The sequence below is a fragment of the Microtus oregoni genome, unplaced genomic scaffold, assembly GCF_018167655.1.
Source record: "Microtus oregoni isolate MIOR12 unplaced genomic scaffold, Mior012 000003F_ref0000135, whole genome shotgun sequence".
Taxonomy (NCBI): Eukaryota; Metazoa; Chordata; class Mammalia; order Rodentia; family Cricetidae; genus Microtus; species Microtus oregoni.
Window position 1 is genome coordinate 31797202 of NW_024543062.1, and position 27050 is coordinate 31824251.

The 27050-nt window shown below is 48.5% G+C and overlaps 1 protein-coding gene across 4 annotated transcripts in view; it reads right to left on the bottom strand.

The window, feature by feature from the left end:
- Acacb (acetyl-CoA carboxylase beta) overlaps window positions 1-27050 on the bottom strand; it is a 105313-nt gene that overhangs the window by 74853 nt on the left and 3410 nt on the right. For 2 of the 4 annotated variants that reach the window (XM_041648402.1, XM_041648401.1), the window contains exon 2: window positions 19029-19671. In XM_041648402.1, coding sequence (XP_041504336.1) covers window positions 19029-19663 — 635 coding nt within the window. In that variant the 5' untranslated portion in view covers window positions 19664-19671. Of the gene's footprint in view, window positions 1-9214; window positions 9357-19028; window positions 19672-27050 lie in introns of those variants that run through there. The other 2 variants (XM_041648403.1, XM_041648404.1) reach the window with 2 other exon arrangements.

The window sequence follows — 27050 nt, forward strand, 5'->3', positions numbered from 1 at the left end:
ACTGTTTTCCTTCTGCCCTTGGGTTCAGACCGGTTGTTCACTCTGTGCTGAGCTGAAGGAAGGCAAACTTCCTTCAGAGTTTTGAAGCCAGAGTCGTGGTGTCGGAGTCCCCAGATGTTTGGGGTTTTTATTGTTTGTTTCTTCTTGTTTTTTGGTTGGAGGGTTTTTGTTTGTTTTCTGGTTGGTGGGTTTTAATCCTTCATCTTTTGTCAGTGGCCTGGTTTTTACATATTTGGAAGGTTACATGTTCTTCTGTCCCCTGAATTTGATGGTGTCATGTGTGCACTAACATGTCTGTTTCCATCAGCGAGGCTGTGGATTTGCCGTCAGCGAGGCTGTGGATTTGCCGTCAGCGAGGCTGTGGATTTGCCGTCAGCGAGGCTGTGGATTTGTCGTCAGCGAGGCTGTGGATTTGCCCCCAGCGAGGCTGTGGATTTGCCCCCAGCGAGGCTGTGGATTTGCCGTCAGCGAGGCTGTGGATTTGCCCCCAGCGAGGCTGTGGATTTGCCGTCAGCGAGGCTGTGGATTTGCCGTCAGCGAGGCTGTGGATTTGCCGTCAGCGAGGCTGTGGACTTGCCGTCAGCGAGGCTGTGGACTTGCCGTCAGCGAGGCTGTGGATTTGCCCCCAGCGAGGCTGTGGATTTGCCGTCAGCGAGGCTGTGGATTTGCCCCCAGCGAGGCTGTGGATTTGCCGTCAGCGAGGCTGTGGATTTGCCCCCAGCGAGGCTGTGGATTTGCCCCCAGCGAGGCTGTGGATTTGCCCCCAGCGAGGCTGTGGATTTGCCCCCAGAGAGGCTGTGGATTTGCCGTCAGCGAGGCTGTGGATCTGCCGTCAGCGAGGCTGTGGATTTGCCGTCAGCGAGGGTGTGGATTTGCCGTCAGCGAGGCTGTGGATTTGCCAGGCCCTCTCAGGCTGGTGTCCTAGTTCTTCACGGTGCTGGGAATGGAGCCCGAGGCTCACAGGCTACGGATGGAAGGATTCTGAGATCTATCCCAAGCCTTGCCTTCTCTAAACTGAAAGTTAACACACTGGGACTCTGTCTCCAAATATCTCCTTACCTCTTATTCCTCCCTATCATATCCTGAAGCTTGGCTGTTGAAGTGCAGAGGTAAGCCTACTACATTATATATTTTGTTAAAATTCTGAAGTTAGCCGACTAGAGCATTTTCTTCTCTCCTCTTTTCTTCTATCTTCTGGAGAAGTCCCTCAGCCTTCTCTCCTAACCATCCATGCAGCAAAATTCTTCATTTTGGCCCTTATGTTTTCAATGTCCCAGGGTTGGTTTGGGGGTATGTAAATTTTCCCTTTTGGTTTTGGTTTTGTTTTTTTTTTTTTCCAAAACAGGGCTTTCTGTAGCTTTGGAACCTGTCCTGGAACTAGCTCTTGTAGACCAAGCTGGCCTCAAACTCAGAGATCCTCCTGCCTTTGCCTCCTGAGTGCTACCGCCCGGCTCCCTTCCGGTTTTCATAGAGCATGTGTATTCATGGTGCTATGTGTGTGCATGGGGTGTGTGCACACATATGTGGAGGCCAGCAGACAACCTTGGGCACCATCCTCCAGACACCATCCACCTCCTTTGGGACAGTCTCCCCCTGACCTGGAGCTCACCCATTATGCGGCAACAGCTGCCTGCAAATTCCACACATCTGCCTGCCTCTGCCTCCCAATCCGGACACTTATTTTCTAATAGGTTTGGGGGAATCGAACTCAGTTCCCCCAACTTGCAATACTGACTGAGCCATGTCCCCAACCCAATGTCTCCTCCTTAGGGCATCCTATTCCTTGACACCTGAGGGCCTGCTGACCCCAGTAAGGAGAGTAGTGTCCCCGTTTCAAGCATCCCTCTCCTGAATGGTGTCTGCTGTTTCCAAAGCCATGGTCATTCCACCGTCTCCTGGAGCACCCAGTTTTCCTAGCTGGGATATGGGGACAATAACACACAGCTCATTCGGTAGGGCCGCATGTTTACTTATAATTAAGTGAGGCTGTTCAGACCCTCAGTAGAGGGAAAGAAAGGGGCCCAGGGTGACATGTGGCGCCCACTGAATCAAGGACCACACCAGGAGAGTCAGGGTCCACCTGCTCCTTAACCAAGAGGAGCAAAAAGTCACTCGCTGAGCCTATTCCACGAAGCCCCCATCTGAACTCTATCCTCGCCTTTCAGTGATCTTCCCCCACAGGCTGATATCCCCCTACATCAGAAAGTCTGACCCCTCCACTCTCGGACACACAAACCTTCCAGCTCCTGGGACTTGATGGAAATATGTACAGTTAAGAATAACTCCATTTTTGCCGGGCGGTGGTGGCGCACGCCTTTAATCCCAGCACTCAGGAGGCAGAGGCAGGCGGATCTCTGTGAGTTCGAGGCCAGCCTGGTCTACAAGAGCTAGTTCCAGGACAGGAACCAAAAGCTACGGAGAAACCCTGTCTCAAAAAATCAAAAAAAAAAAAAAAAGAAAAAAAAGAAAAAAGAAAAACTCCATTTTTGAGGCTTAGGAACCATCTGTGGCGTCACTTTGATTGGCTGGTGATGGAATCCCTTCTTCAGGCAGGCCTCGAACCCTTCCCTGAAGACCATCAAAGAAGCATCCAAGGCAAGGGGTAGCCTTGTTCTAGGCACAGGGCTGTTATGACTCTTTTTGACAATGCTGGAAGCCAGCCAGTATCGGCTCCAGACAGACAACCTTCCCCTGGCACTGGAGCCGACTGAAGGAGAACCTAAGCACACTAAGTCCTGACCTTACGCAGGATGACAACGGTGAGGGCTGAAATGAGCCATGGTGGCTCGGGAAATGGCTTCGAGCAGCAACCAACAACAGAGGTGCCAGCCAAACACCAGTCCCAGTCAGGTGCTGGGGCACAAGACCAGGCTGTTCCAGAGGAAATCAATGTTGTCAAGGGCATACAATAGCCTGGACTTTCTCACTGACTTCCTACCGCTCTGCATAGGAGAAGCTGCCTTCTGTTCTCAGTAACGAGACAGAGAGGACCACTTACCCCAACCACAAAGTTGATAAATGACAGAGCTGGGCGGGTGATTTAACCCTATCTAACCTCAGAATTTAACCGGGGTAGAAAAGACTGAGTAGGTGCAAAGACAAACCCTGCAACATGGCCTCTGGAAATAAGAGAGAGGCACAGGGGTCCTCAAGCAGGGCACTTCTGCTCCTCAGGAGGATGTGTGACAATATCAACTCAGGGAGTCTGTACCTAATGGGTCGAGATCAGAGATGTTTCTCAGTCCCATACAATGCACAGGACGGCCCCGAGCTCCAGGAGATCTCCAGCGGGCAAACCTTGCTGGCCGAGGGCCACCCTCCTGATCTTCTGCTCCAGAACCTGTGACACCCTGCCACTACTCCGCTCCTCCCCTCAGTCAGACCTGAAATGGGGAGTGGTGATGCACCCTGAAATCAAAACACCTGGGAGGTGGAGACAGGATTGTGAATTCAAGGTCAGTCTGAGCCCACATGGGAAGTCTCCGTCTCAACAAGCAAATGCAGGCTGGGCCCCCAAGCCTGATGATCTAACTCTGAGCCTTCCAACCCCCAAGATGGAGGAAAGGAACCAACTAATGCAAACTGTTCTGACTGCCACAGATGTCACCCTCTCTCCAATAATTTTAAGATAAATTAAACAAACATACAGCATCAAGGAAGGTGGGGTGCCATTCAACGGTGGTACTCTTGCCTGTGGTGTAGTAGACCTTGGGTACCATCCCAGAACCAGAGAACAAACAGAGCTGTTCAGGGCCCCAGTGTCCCCCAACACTTATATCCCTCACCCTCTCTTATCGTCACTAGGGGATGGGCAGGAACCAGCACCCTGACCACCACATGGTGGGAGGGAGGCAACGTTTACACAAAGCATGTCTGCAGTTGGTAATGGGGCACAGGAAGAAGGCAAGAAACCAATGGAGCTGCTAAAGCCACTTTCCTACAGACAACTCAAAACTAGGTTCCTGGAGCCACAGAGACGGTTCAGCAGTTAAGAGAGCTTGCTGCTCCTCCAAAGGACCCACATGGGTGGTTCACAGCTACCTCTAACTCCAGTTTCAGGGGATCTGACACCCTCTTCTGGCCTCTGAGGGTGCACACATACACACACATAAACTCACACACACATACGGCATATACAGACAGATACACAGAGAGACACTCACAGCATACACACACACACACACTCATACAGACAGACACACAGGCATACAGCATGTACAGACAGACACAGACACACACACAGCAACACACAGAAATAAAAACGAATCTTACAGGTAAGTAGGATACCAGATCAATAGACCTTTGGAGATTTCTATTAAAAGCATTCAATTAAATGGATTTATTAATTTATTTGGAGGGGTCTGCATGAACTACCGTGTGTATGGAGAGGTCAGAGGGCAGCTTTTGGGAGTCAGTTCTTTCATTCCATCATGTAGACTCCAGAAATTAAACTCAGGTCAAGGTTAGTGGCTGGCACCTTTGCCTGCTGAGTTGTCTTGACAGCCTGACTCCTGGGAATTTCTCAGGACACACACCCTCGCGATGCCTTCTAGAATGACAGCAGGTCAAGGGTGAGCAGAGGTGGTCCCTGAACAAATTCAATCTGCCATGAATGACTTTACCACGTCCAAAGATTTCTCTTGTGCCACAAAGCAATTACACGAACATCCTGTTTTAGAGTCCTCTAGTGGAACACAGCCAGGCCCATTTAATTGTGTAGTTACTGCCACTATGAAAGGCAGAATGAGTCGCTGTGAGAAACTATATGGTCACAAAGCAGAAAGTATTTACTATTTGGCCTTTTAAAAAAACAGCACACCAACTCTGAGCTAGACCGACATGGGGACTTTTGTATTGATTCCTGTAATCCCAACTCTCAGAAAGTAGACACAGGAGGATCCGGAGTTTAAGTTATCCTTGGGAGTTCAAGGCCAGCCTGGGCTATGTGAAATCATGTCTAAAAATATCAAAAGGAGATGGAAGGGGTGGGTGCTGAGGAATAAGATGAACCCTATCTCTAGGAGGTGAGGGTAGGTGGACCATGGCAAGATCTCTTATGTAAGCAATGACAAAATCCTCGTGACAGCACATCCTTCGACCCAGAAAGAGGAGGGCCTGCTGGGGAAGATTATCTTAGGTATGTTACAAGGGCCCTGTGGTGGAATATTAGTTTGAGATGTGTTACATTTGTTTATACTGTGGAACATTTGTTTAATGATTCAAAGATATGTTGCATTCTTTTATGTTGCATTTGTTTAACTCTGTGAAGCTGTGTTAGTTTGCCTGCCTAAAACATCTGGTTGGCCTAATAAAGAGCTGAATGGCCAATAGCAAGCAAGACAGGAGAAAGGATAGGTGGGGCTGACATTCAGAGTGGATAAATAGAAGAAGAAAAAGAGAGAAAAGAGATCAAGGAACAAGAAAAGGAGGAGAGGAGGGCTCCAGGGGCCAGCCATATAGCTAGACAATGAGTAAGAAGGGAAGGAAATATACAGGAATAGAGAATGGTTAAAGTTCAGAGGCAAAAGGTAGATGGGATAATTTAAGAAAAGCTGGCAAGGGCCTGGAAAGATGGCTTAATAGTTAAGAGCACTGACAGCTATTCCAGAGGACCTGAGTTCGATTCCCAGTATCCACATGGTAGCTCTCACAAATTACATTGGTAATTCCAGTTTTAGGGGATCCAATGCCCTCTTCTGACCTCTTCTGGTACAGGACACATGTGTCATACATGTGCACATATATGCAGGCCAAACACTCGTACACATTTTTAATATAAACAAACAAATAAATAAGAAAGAAAAACTGACAAGAAACAAGCCGAGCTAAGACCGGGCATTTATAAGAAATAAACCTCCATTGTAGCTACAAAAATTCTCTGTCCTGCTAGTCCCCCTGGACCAGTTTTTCGCCGCCAGCCTGAAGCTGTTTATGAAATAACCACTCTGCCAGGCAGTGGTGACAGGTGCCTTTAATCCTAGCACTCGGGAGGCAGAGGCAGGCGGATCTCTGTGAGTTCGAGGCCAGCCTGGTCTACAGAGCAAGTTCCAGGACAGGCTCCATAGCTATTGAGAAACCCTGTCTCAAAAAAACGAAAAAAGAAAAAAGAAAGAAAAAGAAAGAAAGAACCACTCTGAAGCTTAATATTAATTACATATTCTTTGGCCTATTAGCTCAGGGTTTTTATTAACTAACTCTTACATCTGAAATTAACCCATTTCTATTATTTCATATTTTACCACAAGGTTTGTGGTTTTTTTTAACCTCACATCTTGCTTCTTGGGCAGCTACATGGCTTCTGCCTGACTCTGTCTTCTTTCTCCCAGCATTCAGTTTAGTTTTCCCACCTAGCTCTATTCTGCCCTGCCATAGGCCAAAGCAGCTTCTTTATTACCCAATGGTAATAAAACATATTCAGAGCACACAGAGGGGAATCCCACATCACTCTGTGTGTGATTAATTTGGGAGTTGGGTAGCAGGCCCCTGAAAGGTGAAGGTGGAGGAATATGATCTCCATGCTCCATGAACCACTTGTGCCCATGAAGATGTGGCAGACCCCAGCCCTAGGTCCTTTTCTTGGCCCTTTGCTTAGACATGGCCAGCTAAAGGACTTCACAAAGGGTCTCTAAAGGCTTTGTTAGTTAAGCAGGTAGAGCTTTTAACATAGCAGATATAGTTCAGAGCTGGTAGAATGAACCCTGTGGGCAACAGCCTAGGGTCAGTCGAATCCCTGCTCAAATTATGCTCAAAGCAACGGAGGCAGGGCAGTGGTGGCGCTCTCCTTTGATTGGCACTCGGGAAACAGAGGCAGGTGGATCTCTGAGTTTAAAATCAGCCTGGTCCATAGAGTGAGTTCCAGGACAGCCAGAGCTACACAGAGAAACCCTGTCTTGAAAAAAACAGAAGGAAAAAAAAGGAAAAGGAAGGAAAAGAGAAATTGGAGGTTATAGCATGAGAAGTTGGCATGACATCTACATAGAACTCATACTAGCATGGGAAAAGCATCCCACAAATTATAGCAGGTATAATGACTGTGCAAGCTAATCTAATAAGTCTCCTTGTAACACATATTTGTTCTATCTAGCCTGATCACCTGGAGAGACCAGACCTTGAATTAGAGTTGCAGGAGATCTTTAGGGAACCTGTTCTAGACCTGGGGTGCAAGCCTAGGACTATGGTTAGTCCTGAGCCCATCGATACTGGCTGGCTGGCTTGGTTTCCTACATGTACATACCAATAATAAAGTCTAGCTTATAAATTAGTCATGGTAAGAGATTCAGAATAACAGTGCCGGCGGTGATGGCACATGCCTTTAATCCCAACACTCCAGAAGCAGACACAGGCAGATCGCAGTGAGTTTGAGGTCAGCCTGGTCTACAGAGCTACTTCTAGGACTGACAAGGCTACACAGAGAAATTTTGTCTCAAAAACAAAACAACAACAAAAGAGATTTCCAATAATATTAATAAACAGATTCATTGTAACAAGTACCGCAATAAAATCTCCAGCATCTCTCCCCTCCTGCTTTTAGGCAATTGTTAAGGAAATAAGAGTGACTTGAGCAGAAGTAGCATGGTAACATAATGGCCATGTGGTGACCAGGAATGCACTAAATACTGAGGTGCAGATAGCATTGTAAAAAGGACGCTTTGTGTCCGGGATGGGCTCTCACAAGATTTCATCACATCCCTCAGAGCCATCAACAACATAAAACATACGAACTATGTCTGGAATTTTTAACTCAATATTTTCAGACCATGATTGATAGAAGGTAAAACCACAAAGAAAGGAAGACTATTGAACTGACCAGATTTTGCTACCACTTGACTGGGAGTTTCTGGAAGATACAAGTAGTTCTTGCCAAACACAGCTATACCCCTTCTTGTTTGCAGAGGCAAACTTTACACACATGGGACGTGCATAGCGGATCCTGATGGACCAGGTTATCTGCTGCAAGAAAGTAGCTAAGGAGAAGGCAGTGCCTCAGCTCCAGGCTGTGGCTAGCTGTGCTGTATCTACATCACAGAGGAGACAAAGCTGGACTATCCACTGCACACAGTGACTGCTTGCACGTGTTAAAGTGTATCATTTGCAGGAACACGCTGGACCTAGGAAAAGCCTGGCACACAGAGCAAGGTTGGCAAGTCAAGTCCCAGCTAGTTGATACCTCAAGTGTTATAACCTTAGCCTCTGTCCGACTACTCAGGTCATCTAGCAAAGCCCACAAGTGGTGGCACAGGCTTTCTAGAAACCAGTGAGTGGAGCTATGTGCCAATAAAACTTTATTTGTGCACTCTGACCTTTGAATTTCTCGTAGTTTTCACACAAATGGTGTTCTCTTGATTGCTTTCCCCATAGGAACTATTGCTCTCAGGCCAGAAAAACACAGATAAACTCATCATTTGCAGAGCCCACTTGAAAAAAGACTAAAAGTGACTTACAATACAATAAATTCTGTATGGTTCAATTTTTAAATTAAACATGTGCACTGGAAACAAGGCTTGTCTAGTATCTACTGTTGATCCACGTGGAATTATATCTTTACTTCTCTTTTTGTTTATTCATAATTTTCTAAGTTTGTGCATTTGTTTGTTTAAGGCTTTATGTGTGTTGGCTTTCTTATACAGCCCAAGCTGGCCTCAAACTCAATCCTCCTGCCTCAGCAGAGCCAGGATTACAAATGTGCACTACACTCCGGGCTAAAGGGCTGAATTCTCAGCAACGAATGCAACATCCCTTTGGTGACTGTTTTCATAGTGCGATAAATGAAAGGGGAAAGGAAATTAACAGTAGAGTGGGTGGGGCTAGAAGCTTTGCCCAATCAGTATGCCCAGAAAATGACCTTTAATACAAAGCTTGCTCAGGGTACCTGGGCTCTCCAAGGGCTTCAGCTTCAAAAAGTGTTGCCTCCCACAAGCGTCACTTTCTCAAGGCCAAAGAGGCAAGAGGAGAGGAGATAGGAAGGGTGCCGCGTCCCAGGAATCAATCTCGAGGCACTTGTGTGCTGGGCAATGTTTTCTCCAAACTTCACTGAGTGCCCACCTAGGACGCTAGTTTGCGAGGTGGGCTCCATCCTATAGCGGCACAAGCTAAACTCGCATCTCTGGGAGGAAGGTGGGGGAAAGATAGGGTGTTCAAGGGCGGACAGCGGATCTAGACTGGGAGGGGTACACGAGTTTGCAAAAGCAGTTACTAAAATCGCGGGCTTACTTACTTTCCTGTGCGCTCAGGGAAACAGACCTTGCATTTAGCGGGGCTCATGTTGCTCGGCCCACCGGCCAATCCTTGCCGGCTCCCATGGGGATGCGCAGTTTGCAACCCCTAATCCCAGGGAGCAAGCCCCGTTCCCAAGGCACAGCACGGTCGCCAGGTCGCCACCAGAGTTGGAAGCGTTCTCCCGGAGGGCCTCTGACCGCAGCTTGCGACAGCTGCAACAAGCGGGGCAGTGCGCCTCGCAGGCCATCCCGAACTGCTGTCTACTCTTGGAAGCTGAAGCAAAGCCCCGCCTGGCCACGCCCTGCTAGAATGACCGACCTCCTGCCAGTCCCCTACACCTCCCACCAGGCTATGTGGCTCCACCCACGCCCCTACGGCTCGGCCACGGCCCAGGGCCTCGCCTCCAGCCAACTCCCAGTTCCGCCCAGGCCACGCCCCCAGAGAGCTATCCCGCCCAGGCCCCGCCTCCCCTTTCCCCAAGCTCCTGCTCCGGACCACCGGTGAACTCAGGGAATCTGTCCTCTTCCTCCCAGCAACCCCGGAGATGTTTCACAGCCCTCTACACTGGACTCCATAAGTTTGACATGCACGGTAGGGATCCGATGAAAATCCTGAAACTGAAGAAGGCAGTCACTCTTGTGCTGGTTACAGAGGCGGGGGGGGGGGGGGGGGGGGGGGCTCGGTGAGTTTCCCACGTTCAGTTTAAAGATGTTTTAAGTTACACATTTATTATTTTTTTAGGCAGGGGGTGGACCTCCCTCAGCAAGTGTGGAGATCAGGGAACAATTTGTGGGAGTCGGTTCTCGCCTTCCACCACGTGGGTCCTGGGGATTGCTTGGGTTACCAGGCTTTTTTACTCATTGGAGCCACCTCACAGCCACCGAGGTCCCTATTAAGCATCAACAAAATCGGGAGAAGTCCAGGAGGCTCCCTGGGCTCATCCCCACCACACCTTGGCTTCACAGATGAGGAAGGCGTGGTCCGGAGAAGAGAAGGCCCTCATAGGGACAGGACTATACATACATAAGTACGTTCTGAAGCATAGCAAACAATTCTGCAATGAACCCTGGGGGGGGGCGGGGTTACTGAGGGCGTAGCTTAGTGGTAACCCCTGATGGCACCTGTTCCCTGGGCTGTACGCCCAGGATCTCCCTCTAGAGGGCCACTAAGCACCCCACAGCCATGTGAACAAGAACCCTTGCCCCAGTTATACAAGAGTCGGAGATTCTGGGAGGCCTGCATTAGACAATTGAAGAAAAACAAAAAAGGATGGGCCAAATTCTCAGTTTAGATTTTCTAGGTCTCCCCACCCCAACCATGGTTTTTAACTTCACCTCCTCAAAAAAGAAGAGGAGGAAGGAAGGAAAGAGAGAGACAGGGAGGAAGGGAAGGAGGGAGGAAACCCACAATTTGGTTTTCTTCTTGTAAGTTTCACGGCACTACCCATCCTCCCACTGACTAAAGTAACAAAGACACCCAAACAGCCTCCCTTCCCGCTCAGGATCCTGCAGAAAAGTCTGTCTCTGCAGCTTCCTGACAGCCAAACTCCCAAAGCTCCCTCAATCTTCTGTGGATGTTCTAACTTGGGGCTAACAGTGTGACGGGTACCATGTGAAGACCAGCTCCCCAGTGAGAGGATCAACTGCAAGCTTGACGTGGATTTGTCTGAATTCTTTTTTGACAGGAGAGAGGAAGTCGTGGTCCGGCAGAGATCTGATCTCAGCACTGGCTCGACAGACATGCTGACAGCATGGACTCGGTAGAGCTAGTGAAAGTGGACCTCTACCTCTGGGCTCCCCTGAGCCCAGAACTCTGGCCTAGTGCGAGGAAGAAACCAGATGCAGCACGCCCTGGGACTGTACTTCGCCAGACCACCAAGGTCATCCGAACTGTGCGGGTCAAATTCTATTTTGGTGTTTCTGCTGCTGCCCAGGATGGCTTCAAACCTTTGGGTTTGGGCCATCCTCCTGCCTCAGCCATCCTAGGCGGCCAGACTCCAGGTGGCACCACCACACCCCGGCTGATTTCCGTCCGCCTGCATATATTAAGGAATAAAGATGGAAAGGACAGAACACTACACACCCTGGTGTGCCACTCTGCCTGCGTGCAAACCAACATGTGCTTTTCTCTTTTTTCTTTTCTTTACCTTTTTTTTCCCTGTTTTTCTTTTGAACTGAGACAGGGTCTCAAGTAGCTGGCCTTGAACTCCCGACCTTCTTGCCTCAGCCTCCTGGGTTTACAGGCATGAGCTCCCCTCCCCCAGTGGCTGCGCTGCTGAACGGAGTTGCTCAGATGGGACGACCATGGCTCCACCTCGTTTTTAAGCCTTTCTTCTTGCACTATCAGCTAAATTTACCTCTTGGGAATTGCAAAGGAAAGTCTTGGTCAGTTGCAAGACACACGCTCAACAAGAATCTGATTGCAAGAGGCTGGCTATGGGTGGAAAACTGTGTTCTGACAAACTTGGCTGCCCTACCCTCCAATGTGACCTTGACTGAACCCTTCTCTGCACTTTCTGATCTATAAAACCACCGCATAATTTGCTTTCACCAAAAGAAAACTCAGGAATAATGCTCTAGCTCAGCTGGTCGTGTTTGCCCACACACGGCAAGCCCAGGCTCACACACGCACGTGCCTGTGATCGCAGCACCGGGGAGTGGGGAGGGGAGCAGGGTGATCAGGTGGTCAAAGTCACCCTTGAACAGCCCAAATTCAGCCCTCAGAACTCACAAAGTAGAAGAACTAACTCCAGAAAACTGTTCTCTGACCTCCACACGCTCCATGGCACATGTGTACACACGTGCAACACAACCACACGCATGCATACTGCACACATACCACACACGTGCAACACAACCACACGCATGCATACTGCACACATACCACACACGTGCAACACAACCACACGAATGCATACCGCACACATACCACACATGTGCAACACAACCACATGCATACCGCACACATACCACACACGTGCAACACAACCACACGCATGCATACTGCACACATACCACACACGTGCAACACAACCACATGCATGCATACTGCACACACCACACACATGCAACACAACCACACGAATGCATACTGCACACATACTACACACGTGCAACACAACCACATGCATACTGCACACATACCACACACGTGCAACACAACCACACGAATGCATACTGCACACATACCACACACGTGTAACACAACCACACGCATGCATACCGCACACATACCACACACGTGCAACACAACCACACGAATGCATACTGCACACATACCACACACGTGCAACACAACCACACGCATGCATACCGCACACATACCACACGTGCAACACAACCACATGCATGCATACTGCACACATACCACACACGTGCAACACAACCACACGAATGCATACCGCACACATACCACACACGTGCAACACAACCACATGCATACTGCACACATACCACACACGTGCAACACAACCACACGAATGCATACTGCACACATACCACACACGTGCAACACAACCACACGCATGCATACTGCACACACCACACACATGCAACACAACCACACGAATGCATACTGCACACATACCACACACGTGCAACACAACCACATGCATACTGCACACATACCACACACGTGCAACACAACCACACGAATGCATACTGCACACATACCACACACGTGCAACACAACCACACGCATGCATACTGCACACATACCACACACATGCAACACAACCACACGCATGCATACCGCACACATACCACACACGTGCAACACAACCACATGCATACCGCACACATACCACACACGTGCAACACAACCACATGCATACTGCACACATACCACACACGTGCAACACAACCACACTCATACCGCACACATACCACACATGTGCAACACAACCACACGCATACTGCACACATACCACACACGTGCAACACAACCACACGAATGCATACTGCATACATACCACACACATGCAACACAACCACACGCATGCATACTGCACACATACCACACACGTGCAACACAACCACACGAATGCATACTGCACACATACCACACACATGCAACACAACCACACGCATGCATACTGCACACATACCACACACGTGCAACACAACCACACGAATGCATACTGCACACATACCACACACGTGCAACACAACCACACGCATGCATACTGCACACATACCACACACGTGCAACACAACCACACGAATGCATACCGCACACATACCACACATGTGCAACACAACCACATGCATACCGCACACATACCACACACGTGCAACACAACCACACGCATGCATACTGCACACATACCACACACGTGCAACACAACCACATGCATGCATACTGCACACACCACACACATGCAACACAACCACACGAATGCATACTGCACACATACTACACACGTGCAACACAACCACATGCATACTGCACACATACCACACACGTGCAACACAACCACACGAATGCATACTGCACACATACCACACACGTGTAACACAACCACACGCATGCATACCGCACACATACCACACACGTGCAACACAACCACACGCATGCATACCGCACACATACCACACACATGCAACACAACCACGTGCATACTGCACACATACCACACACGTGCAACACAACCACACGAATGCATACTGCACACATACCACACACGTGCAACACAACCACACGCATGCATACCGCACACATACCACACGTGCAACACAACCACATGCATGCATACTGCACACATACCACACACGTGCAACACAACCACACGCATGCATACCGCACACATACCACACACGTGCAACACAACCACATGCATACTGCACACATACCACACACGTGCAACACAACCACACGCATGCATACTGCACACATACCACACACGTGCAACACAACCACACGCATGCATACTGCACACACCACACACATGCAACACAACCACACGAATGCATACTGCACACATACCACACACGTGCAACACAACCACATGCATACTGCACACATACCACACACGTGCAACACAACCACACGAATGCATACTGCACACATACCACACACGTGTAACACAACCACACGCATGCATACCGCACACATACCACACACGTGCAACACAACCACACGCATGCATACCGCACACATACCACACACGTGCAACACAACCACATGCATACTGCACACATACCACACACGTGCAACACAACCACACGCATGCATACCGCACACATACCACACACGTGCAACACAACCACACGCATGCATACTGCACACACCACACACATGCAACACAACCACACGCATGCATACTGCACACATACCACACACATGCAACACAACCACACACATGCAACACAACCACACACATGCAACACAACCACACACATGCCACATATACTACACACAACACACCCATATGTAAACACTACACATACAACCACAACTACACACCTGACCACACACTTATACTACACACACTAACACATACCACACGTGCTAAAACATACACACTACACACACAACCACACAAGTACAACCCTAAGATGCAGACATTGTTGACCATATGCTGAGGGCCTGTTCTAGCACACGGCACACAGCGTATAGTCCTCCCTTTGAAACTCCCAGGGCCCATGTACATTGGGATTTGGAATGTGTTTTTTAGAAAGGCTAAATTGTGTTCTCCGTGTTATCACACTGGTAATTCAGCACAGGGAGGGAAGCCTGCAGATAAGATAGCTCAGCACTGTGGAGAGAGAGAGTCCGCTTTCATAGCTTTATCCTCAGCAGCGCGGTGTCCTAACCCTGGACCCCATCCTATCCCACCTAATCCACCCACAGCATGCAGTCAGCGCCACAGTGTGTCCCTGTTAGGACAGGGGACAGTGGCAGTTTTGAACCCAGGTGTCTTACACCAGGTTTACTGTGCACCAAACCTACGGGTACATAGTTGGCAGGAAGGGTTACACTGCATCCGGGGTTTGTGACCTGAATCTCAGAGACTGTGAGCAACTGTTTTGACACACCACACGGTGTACTTATGAGTTATGGGAGAATTTGAACCCTTGACGACCAACCAAGTCCAGAAAAGGACCAAAGAGTATCAGTATCCATCAACATATTCTTCCATCAGTCTATTCCCCTAGTTAATCTCTCATCCATCCCTTCATCTACCCATTCTTCTCTGTAGTCAGCACCCATCCATCCATTCAGCTATCAATCTACATATATCCATCCATCTATCCTTCTAAGTACCCATTCAGCCTTCCATCCACCCATCTACTTATCCATCCGCCTACCTGTCTATCCATTGATCCACCTGAAGAGTCCAAGAAAAAGAAAAAAAATGTAGATTCCAAAGAGAGAAATGTAGAAATAAAGAAATATAAAGTTGTAAGTCTAGGAGAATGAGAACAAACTGTCAGCAGCTTTCTCAGCAGCTTAAGGATTAACTATTAACAGTGGGCTATTTCGCTTTACAACCCATAGCTCTATTTACAAGGCCGGAGCTTCTCTCTGCAAACTGAGAGTAGTGTTCTGGCCATCCTTGATAAACGACAAATGTGAACTGAGTTAACCTTTAGGAGACAGAGATGCTGACCTCTGGGATGGACACTGTCTCTGTTATGGGAAACTGGCACCATTAAAGGGGAGGCAGGGGCTTCAGTACACACTGCCCGGAGGCACCAGGAGAGACGGTGGACAAGGCAGAAACACGGGTTTGACTAACGAGCTCTGAGAAAGGAGGTTGTAAAGTGTGAAGGGCAGTCTTTATCTGAGTTTTACCTTGAGATAGGGTGAAGAACTTTCTTCTAGCCAGGTGGTGGTGGCACACGCCTTTAATCCAATCCCAGCACTTGGGAGGCAAAGGCAGTTTGAGGCCAGCCTGGTCTACAAGAGCTAGTTCCAGGACAGGCTCCAAACCTACAGAGAAACCCTGTCTCGAAAACAAAAAAACAACAACAAAAAAAGAACTTTCTTCTATCTTCTAAGTTCCCAGCCTAAGAACCAATTATTCTGATTTATTAACCCTCTGACATTACTAGCAAGCAGTCCCTTTTTCTAACCAATCGCTAAAGACATCTATTTTCTTGCAATTAGTGACTTTCACTGTAATCTCCTCTGAAACATATTTCATGATTGCTGCCTAGTTACCCATTGACGTTAGAACCCACTCCCCTCCCTTAGGGTCTCCGTTGACTGGCCCACTAGTCAGGACAAGATCATAAAAATTCCTTTGTTCAGACCTAATGCTCGGTGCCCCTACTTAGAAACCGGCCTTTGGCCACAGCCTAATAAACACCATCTCTAGCTGTGGTCTCAGCTAGCTGATAAGCTTCCGTGCCCCGTGGTATTGTTTGTTTGTTTTTTTGTTTGTTTGTTTGTTTTCTTTTTTTTTTTTTGGTTTTTTTTTTTTTTTTTTTTTTTTTTTTTGGTTTTTCGAGACAGGGTTTCTCTGTGGTTTTGGATCCTGTCCTAGAACTAGCTCTTGTAGACCAGGCTGGTCTCGAACTCACAGAGATCCGCCTGCCTCTGCCTCCCGAGTGCTGGGATTAAAGGCGTGCGCCACCACCGCCCGGCTTGTTTGTTTGTTTGTTTTTTTTGTTTGTTTTGTTTTAAGTTTGCTTCTGGTTTTCCTGGAATCTGGTTTCTGGAATAAAGTTTGCTTCTGGTTTATTAGACTTTGGTGGACTGTCCCCATCTTTGCGCGAACCCCTGGACTCAACACACCAACCATCCATCATCAGTTTCCACATTTGTATCTTTGCATGCCCCAGAATGTAGATTTTGTCTGTAGAGAGCACACATCACTTACTTTGTCCACTTTGTCCATGCGTTTGGCAAATATTCAGAGGCTACCGTAGCCAGTGTTGGGTGGGGCGGTGAGCAAAGGCAGACCCCGTACTCAGGGACTTGCTCCCCAGCCCAGGAGAGAGGCCACACACACAAGCAGATAAAGACATAGCGGGCACAGCTGAGGCTGTGAACACAGCAAACAGAGCGGGCTCTGAAGAAGCTAGGAGCTAGACTACAGAAACTAAAGGCGGATCAGGGACAGGGGTCCTTACAAAGATGAAAAGGAGGAGGCCAGTCCATCCTCAGTGTCACCAAGAATTCTAGGATAGTGACAGCCGCTGAAAATGCAAGTCCCAAATCGTGTGGTCACCACAGGCCTTTAATCCCAGGACTCAGAAGCAGGGGCAGGTGGATCTCTGTGAGTTCAAGGCCAGCCTGGTCTATAGAACAATTTTCAGGACAGTCAGAGCTACACAAAGAAACCCTGTTTTAAAAAACAAAAGACAGAAGAGTGTGAATCCCTGCTGTGGGCTGCGGCCCTGGTGGGAACAAAGGAGCCTTCAGGGTAGCAGGAGAAAGAGCCAAGGAGGAGGGCTCTAGGAAGGTGAGGACGCAGTAGGAAGGGAAGGAGCTTCCGCCTGCCACTGCGGCCTGGTCAGAAGAAGCCCGTCTAGAAATTGGCACCTGCAGCAGAGCTGGAGCCAGAGGGCTTGATCAGAAGCCATAAGAGGCCATAGACATGTCATTTCCGCCATGGTTCTTACAGAAGGGCAGACACCCAGGCTTCTCCCAGGTCTTCACTAGCTGTGTTTGCAATGGGAAGAAGCCAAGACAATCGGCTAAACCTCTAGTCTGGGTATCCTACAGAAACTGGGTATCCCAAGATTTTAGGAGACCCAGCTAGCAGTTGCTGAGATGTGAGGATATTCCCCTGAAAAGTTATCATGTTGAAGACGTAAGCTCCAAATTCATATGCTGAATTCATATCTGGAGACAGGGCCTTGGGGAATTAAGATGAGGTCATGAGGATATGACCCCCACCCCATGATGGCGTTGATGGCTTTATAAGAAGAGGAAGTGAGACCTGAGCTGGCATTTTAGCCTATCTCCTTGTGTGATACCTCTGCCATATTAGGATGCAAGGCAAGGCCCCCACCAGGTGACAGGCCCTGCTGCTCCTGGACTTCTCGGAACCAATGACCCCTCTCTCTCTCTATCTCTCTGTCTCTCTCTGTCTCTCTCTCCCCCCTCTCCACCCCCCACCCTCCATTGTTAAGACAGGCTTTCTCTGTGTAGCCTCGGCTGTCCTGGAACTCACTGTAGACCAAGCTGGCCTCAAACCCATAGAAAAATCCACCTGCCTCTGCCTCTAAGTGCTGGGATTAAAGGCATGCACCACCACTACCCAGCTTCCACGTGGGGTTCTTTAACTGGTAACTAGTTACCCACAGGCTCCTCTTTCCCAGCTGGGCTGAGAGCTCTAGAAAGCCACATTGCTGGCATGGGGCCCTGGGCCCACAGCAGGTGCACGCAGCAGGTGCACACAGTGGGTGCACACAGCAGAAACATACAGCAGATACACACAGCAGGTGCACACAGCGGGTGCACACAACCGGTGCACACAGCAGAAGCATGCAGCAGATATACACAGCAGGTGCATACAGCAGGTGCACACAGCAGGGGCACAGAGAAGGTGCACACAGCAGATGCACACAGCGGGTGCATGCACACAGCAGGTGCACACAGCGGATACACACAGCAGATGCACACTGCAGGTGCACACAGCGGATACACACAGCAGAAGCACAGAGAGGTGCACAATTAGTGATTCTGAAAGGAAGGAACAGGAAGCAAAGAAGTCAGGCCTTGCCTTCTGCTCTTCACATAGCTACCCTCAGGTATTGGCTTAGGTGCTGGGGAAGGATGCAAATCTCACTGCAAATCAAGGATACGAAAGTCACTCTAAGTTCTCTCCCAACTCCCAGTATGAAGAGAAGGTACGTTACCTCATAGTGGGTGTGTGGGACTCAGGGTCACTTGAGTTTGGTGCAGCCTCCAGAGACAGGGTGCCCAGGCTGGGCCTGCTGCCCTTCCGGGGAGAATCCCTGAAGGAGCCAGCACTGGGGTCCTCATCAGAGGAGTTGTCATCAAAGGAGCCCAGGATGAAGTTGGTCATCAGCTGTCTCTTGATGTGTGCCTGTTTCTTGTCCTCTCTGGAGGGGGGTTTGGCTTGCTGGCCTGGAGGCCTGGCAGGAGAGGATAAACCATTGGTACCTGGGACTTCTGAGCCTTGGGCTGCTGTCCCATTGGTTTGGAGTTCTGGGGAGGGCCAGGTGTCATTGGAAGACAGTGGATTCCTCGGAGGCTTCTGGTGTGAGGGGGGCAGGGAGTTCTGACAACTGGCATCTCTGGGGCCTCTGTGGGAGGCTGGCTTCTCCTGGTCTGGAGTGTCCAGATTGCTGCAGTCGCCATGTTTTTGCAGGGGCTCAGCTGACCTGTCTGATTCCTCGCTTGAAAGAAGGCTCGCTTCCACCTTACTGCTGGTGAGTGGCTTGAAGTCTGTCATTGTCCCCCAGAATTTTAACCAGGAAAATGTCAGGCAGGAGAAAACCAGGCAGGTTAAAAAGAGAAGCAAGACCATTCAGACACCTGTCAAGAGAAGAGAGAGCTTACAGTTACAACCAAGAGATTTCCCTCCTAATGCAGCAAGTGGGGCAAGGATATTGGGGGTCCTCTACTGGAGGGACAGTGGGCAGAGAAATAGGGTTCTCCTCTGACCTCAGGTCCTACCATGCTCCTGTGACCCAAGGCATGCTGCTAACCTCCTGGATGTGGGTATATTTTGTGACTTGAATATGTCCCCCCAAAGTTCATGTGTGATCCCCAATTAAACAGTGCAGGAGGCAGTGAGGAAGAACACGGCAGGCAGAGAGGATGTCAAGGGTGGGTCTCTTGCTCTCTTGCACATCTGCTTCTACCAGGGGTGAGGTACAAGAAGATTCTCATGAAACACAGGCTTTTCAACATTAGCTTCCAGCCTCAAACCAGGAGCTAAAGAGGCATTCTTGAGACTGGACAGATGGCTCAGCAGCTAAAAGCACTGGCTGCTCCTGCAGAGGACCTGGGTTCAATTCCCAGCACCCACCTAGCAGTTCACAACTATCTATAATTCCAGTTTCAGGGGATCCTAGGCCTTCCTCTGACCACAGAAGGCACCAGACACACATGTGGCATATGTGTGTGCGTGTGTGTGTACGTGTGTGTGTGTGTGTGTGTATGTGTGTGTGTGTCAGGCACAAGAACTATAGACAACTAAGGAATGCTGGGAGCAGGAGAAATAGTCTTCCTCAGGGAAGAGCACACCAACTGGTTATCCAATACCAAATGGTCAGCCCGGAAAACATACAAGTAATATTATATGGTCTATGTAGTAGGTTGTACATTTAGGGATAGATATGCATATACATATATGCATGTAACAATAATAATAATAATAAGACCATGAATTGGAAAGACAGCAAAAAGGAGTCTATGGAAGGGTTTGGAGGGAGGAAAGGAAAGGGAAAATACTATAATTATTTTATAGTCTCAAAATATACTGACAAAATAAGAAACAAATCTTTCTTTAAAAAGACAAATAAATCTTTTAAAAGGGTTCATCTGTTCTTTATAAATACAGTCTCAGAAACTTTAAGATCACAATCAACATTTGCTCAACATAAGCCACCCATGAGAAAGAACTAAAGACGTAATACACCACAAAGGACTCTGTTCTAGAAGCATTATTTATTACATCAAAAACATGGAAAATTCAAATATTCTTTAAGGCCCAGCATGGTGGCACACACCTTCAATCCCAGTACTCAGGAGGTAGAGGCAGGTGGGTCCCTGTTGCATCCCAGACCAGTCTGGAATACATACTGAGACTGTTTCAAAAATAAAAGTCAAGTATCTTTTAACTGAGGAATAAACAGAATGAGGCCCGTCTACACAACGGAGTATTACTCAGTCGTAAAAAGGGATAAAGCTGTCTGTGATTCACACTGCAACATGGCTGAATCTGAAAACCTTGCGCCAATCATAAGAAAACACAGATTATAATTCTATATCTTCAAAACGTCCAGACCAGGCCAACCCCAGACAGGAAGATTCATGGTTACTGAGGGAAGTGGGATGGGAATGATGTTCAGGGGATGGAATCTAAGACTTACTGTGACCACAAGCACTCTGAACACACTGACAGTGCTGGCATGTTCTAGTTTTCTAGGATGTATTTATTTTATGTATAGGATTGTTTTGCAAGCATGTATGTATGTATGTATATCATGTACGTATATAGAGGTTAAAAAAGAGCATCTGGAGCTGGGCAATAGTGGCGCACGCCTTTAATCTCAGCACTTGGGAGGCAGAGGCAGGCGGATCTCTGTGAATTCGAGGCCAGCCCGGTCTACAAGAGCTAGTTCCAGGACAGGAACCAAAGCTACAGAGAAACCCTGTCTCAAAAAACAAAACAAAAAAAAAAGAGCATCAGGTCAGGTCTCCTGGAGTTAGGGATGGCTGTGAGCCACCATATGAGTGCGGGGAACTGAATCTGGGTTCTTTGCAAGAGCAGCCAGTGCTCTTAGCCACTGAGTCGTCTCTCCAGCCTTGCGAATTTGTTCTTTACATAAGTGGTTTATTGGTGTAGGAAGTCCTTCTGTTTATGTGCCGCCTTTATTGGTTAATGAATAAAGAAACTGCTTTCGGCCAGTGGCTTAACAGAAGATAGCCAGGCTGGAAAAGATATAGAGCGAGTAGGCAGAGTCAGTGACGAGCCATGTAGCCCCACCAGAGAGAGATGCCGGACAGAACCTTGCAGGTAAGCTGCAGCCACATGGTGATACACAGATTAATAGAAATGGGTTAAATTAAGATGTAAGAGCTAGCCAATAAGAAGCTAGAGCTAATGGGCCAAGCAGTGGTTTAATTAACAGTTTCTGAGCTGAGCAGCTGGGAACAAACAAGCAGCCTCCTACAACAGATTATATGTCATATAAATGACTTGTATGCTACATAAATGATTTGTATGTTATTCAAGTGACTTGTATGCTCTTTAAATTACTTGTACATTATGTAAATTACTTCTGTGCTCTGTAAATATCTTGTATGTATGTAGATGACTTGTGTGTTATGTAAATTATTTATATGTTATGTAGATGACTTATGTGCTATGTAAATACCCTGTATGCTATGTGGATGACTTGTGTGCTATGTAAATACCCTGTATGCTATGTGGATGACTTCTGTGCTCTGTAAATGACTTTAGCCACAGTGCTAGCCTTCTGTACCGCAAACTCCTCTTCAGACTTAACTAACGATGCTGAAAACATTGGGAAGAAACTGGATCTGTATTGCACACTGACTTTTCTGCCACTGTTCTCTAAACAATGCCGTCTAATGGCTCTCTAGCATTTACACCATGTGGGGTTATAAGCAACCCAGAGATTGGAGTATGGAGGGGCTGCGTGTAGGCATCAGGTAAACACACCATTGTATGAGGGATTTTGGTATCTGTGGAGGTAGGGGTCAAGGATGGCTGCAAACCACCCAAGATCAGTGTTGCTGCTGTGGCTAGCTTCCTCTACCTCCTCACCGTGTCATGGCTGTCCTCATGCCCTGGAGGAAGGACTGCATCCTGACCCAGGGCAAGCGCACCTGACCCGGCGCTCACAACTAGAATGGACTCTCAACAAAACCACAGAGAGCCGGCCCAGGGGTCTGGAGTACAGTCGACTGAGCAAGCATGGGTGGGGTGACTGAATTAGGATTCTGATTCTAACCCCAGTTCTTCCTCTCACAGCTCTGCCCTCTGATGAGCAAATAATTACTATCTGAAGGAAATATCCTTAAAAAAATGTGGGATTTGGGGCCAGGGAGATCAGCGACTAAAAGTGGTAGCTATGTAAGCCGGAAGATCTGCGTTCAATCCCCGGAGGCCACGAGAAAAACTGACCATGGTGGCACATCTGTAATCCCAGTGCTCATGTGGCGAGATGGGAGGGGAGACAGGACAGTCATTCAGAAACATGTGGTCCGGCAGCACAATGGAAAAAAATCAGAGAGACACTGCCTCAAAACACAGGTGGGCTGGGCAGTGGTGGCGCACGCCTTTCATCCCAACACTCAGGAGGCAGAGGCAGGTGGACCTCTGTGAGAGAAACCCTGTCTCCAACAATAACAACAAAATCCAACTCCCAGGAAAGTTATCTTCTGACCTCTACAGGCAGGCAAGCCATGCTCACACAGAGAAATCTCCTAAAATCATGGTTTGGACATCTCTGAAGCCAATCTGCTGGCCTGGCTAAGGCTGTAGCTGAGCGGCGAGCAGGTGCTTGCCCAACAGGCATGCAGCCTTGGGGTACCCAAACTCCCCCAAAGAAGAACTAGACTGACCAATGCTGTCACGGTTATGTCAGAAACACTACAAAATCAGGATGCACAGCTCAGGCCTGTGGCGTCTAAACGGCGTCTTCTTTTGTGATTTCCACACAACATTCTTTAGGGAAATGGAAAATGTTCTTAAGTTTTCCTGGAAATGCGGGAGCCAAGCATGGACCTCATGACCGCTTGGCAGTTGGATCTCTGTGTGCCATTGGCAAGGAGTTCTGGGTAGGGAACAAACTCGGGTTTTATTTTCTTTGAAGGTCGTCAAGTTTCTTTTTTAAAGAAAAGCGAGTCAAGAGTGAATCAATGTCAATGTCATGGTCTCATGGTCGTCTCAACTGACACACACAGAAACTGATAAATCCCACACCTTTCCCTGATTGAAAAAAAAACATTTAGGGAACCAGAAATAGGAGGGGGCCTTAAAATAACAATGATGCCCCCAAAGACCAGAGATGAGACTGGGAAAGACACCTGTCCGGTTCTAGCCAAGCAGGCACCTACACAAGGAGAGCAGAAACACAGGCTATCTGCAGAGGGTTTGGCCCCACACAAACAGAAGTCCCAAAGGTCCAGGGGTTGGAAGGGGGATGACGACAGAGAGAAATCGAGCACTACTAGGGGGAGTGGGAGTAAGTTTAATTTGTAGGACCAAAGGTCACCATCCCAGAATTAACCGCACTCCTCACACCAGCAATCAGCAAGCCGAGATCCAGTTTACAGTGACATCAAAAGAACAAAATACATGGGAACAAATGTATCCAAAGAGCTGGAAGGCACGTACACTGACAGGAACTCAATAAGGCTTGCGTACACAGACTGACACGACATGCTGAAGGACTAGAACATTCACTGTTGCTGAGGTAGCCTCCCCACACAAAGTGAAACAGGTGGATGTAAAATCACAAGGAAGCCCATAGGCAAAATAATGCTTCAAAGAACAATGGGCTGAGGATGGGGCTCATGGGTGGTGTGTCTGGCTAGCATGCACGAGACCCTGAGTTCACTCCCTAGGACTGCGTACAATTGCATAAGGCAGCACAGGTCTGGAATGGTAGCAAGTAGAAGGTGGAGGAGAGAGGATCAGAAGTTCAGGACAGTCACTGGCCACATGGAGACTTTGATGCCAGCTTGTACTGTATGAAACCCTGCCTCAAATCTTCTTTTTCTCCAAATCAAAGACAATTCCCAATTTCTAAACTTCCTCCAGGGTTGGGGAGACAGTTCAGCAGCAGGGGCTGTGTGATCCCGGGACCAACAAAACATGACTGGAGCTGTGGTGAACTGTGGTGCTGATGTGGGGATACAGGGCGGAGAGGTGAGATTCAGACAGAGCCACGCCTGTGACGAGGCAAGCAAGAGGAGTGGTGGCAGCCTGCTGCTGGAACAATCTGTCCATCATGTTGATGGATGAGGCTGGACTCCTGTTCCGTGTAGCATCAGAATCAACTCCATGGGCCAATCTAGAAAATTCACAAACCTTCATGAGGCAGGTTTGATGCGGATTCTTAGATATGGCTCAAAGGTGTGAGTAACATTAGAAATTGATAAACTTGACTTCATCGATTTTTTAAAAATTTGGACTGGCAAGACAACTCATCAAGAAAAGTTGCTCACCATCAAGTCTGATAAGGTGAGTTCAAGTCCCCAACCCCCCGCCCCCCCGTGGAAGGAGAGAACAGACACCATCTACCGACTTCCTCTGACCTCCATGTGTGTACACACACACTCGCAGGCAAACAAATGTAATTCCAAAACACCCAGATGCCTGCAATGCTGAAAGCAAAGGACTGATTTCGGCACGTGTGTGTGCATGTGGTGACGTGTGCCCGGGTACACATGGAGCCCTGAGGCTGACACACATTGCTCTCCACCTTATTTACTGAGCCTATACATTCCACCTTATATACCGAGCCTATACACTCCACATTGTATATAGAACCTATACACTCCACCTTATATACTGAGCCTATACACTTCACCTTGTATAGAGAACCTAGAGCTTCTAGCCAACCAGCTTGCCCTACAAATCCCACCCATACTCCCACCTGCTGGAGGTAAGGCGGGTGCCATGGCAACCAGGCTTGTTTCTATGGGTGCTGACTTGACAAATACTTTACCCCACTCTGCCTCAAGGACTGTGAGTTCAAGGTCAACTTAAGCTGTACAGTAGGAGAATAAACCAAAGTAAGGCCTGCAACAACAGGGACCCTCGACGTCGGACCGGAATCTTCAATATGCGGACAAAGCAAGTGGGACACTCGATGTTGGGCTGGAATCTCCAATATGTTGAGCCCAAACCAACCGCTTCTTGACACTTGGTTCAGTCAGTTCCTTATAGCAATGGGACAAAACAACAAGTGTCGGGGAGGGGCAGTGCCCGCTGCTGCTGGGAAGTTAACTAAGAGAGCAAATGCTGAGGAAGACAGTGTGGAGTGGGTCCATAAAAAGAATGGTGTGCAAAGCCGGGATTGGTGATACGGGCAGAAGCTGGTGAATCTGTGAGTTCGAGGCCAACCTGGTCCAGGACACCTGGGACTACATAGAGAGACCCTGCCTAACAAAACAAAAATGGAAGAAGAACACAGTGCCAGGCATGAGGTGGACGCCCATCTTGCCAGTAAGGGAGAGGTGGAGGCAAGAGGATGAAGAGTTGAAAGTTGAAGCTAAGCTAAGGTGAGCTGAAGGCTAGCCCACCTGGGACACACTATCTCAAATACATAAAACAAAGAGCAAGTCACAACACCAAATTATCCTGAGATCTAGCAAGGCCACTGTTATGTAGATCTCAGGAAAACCGGAAACAGGCACCTGTGTCCCTACGGGCACTCCAGGCTCCTTCCTGATGCCAAAGTCCACTCCCCTCCCCACTCCCTGGGACTCTCGAGCCTCCCTCGTGCCATTGACATGTGAGACAGTTTCCATGAGGCTGTCCTGTGCTTTACAGAATACACCCCTGCTCTGCCCCTGCTCTGCCCGACAGCCAGCAGTAGCATCAGCTCCCGCCGTTGGGACAACCAATGTCTCCAGGGCCAGTAAAATGGGTCCAAGCCGGGCGGTGGTGGCGCACGCCTTTAATCCCAGCACTCGGGAGGCAGAGGCAGGCGGATCTCTGGGAGTTCGAGGCCAGCCTGGTCTACAAGAGCTAGTTCCAGGACAGGAACCAAAAGCTACGGAGAAACCCTGTCTCGAAAAATCAAAAAAAAAAAAAAAAAAAAAAAAGATGGGTCCACAGCTAAAGGCTGATGTGGGAGTGTCATATATCAATCTGTTGATTTCATTGGTTAAGTAATAAACAAACTGCTTGGGCTCATAGCTTAGAACATAGGTGGGTAGAGTAAACAGAACAGAATGCTGGGAGGAAGAGGAAGTGAGGCAAGACAACTCAGAGAGACGCCATGCTCCTGGCTCCTGGGCGGATGCGGGGATAGCTCTGCTGTCTGAGGCACATGCGATGAAGCTCCAACCCAGGATGGACGTAGGCTAGAATCTTCCCGGTAAGTGCACCTTGGGGTGCTACACACCTGATTGGAAATGGGCTAGTCCAGGTGCGAGAGTTAGCCGAGAAGAGGCTAGATAGAAATGGGCCAAGCAGTGTTTAAAAG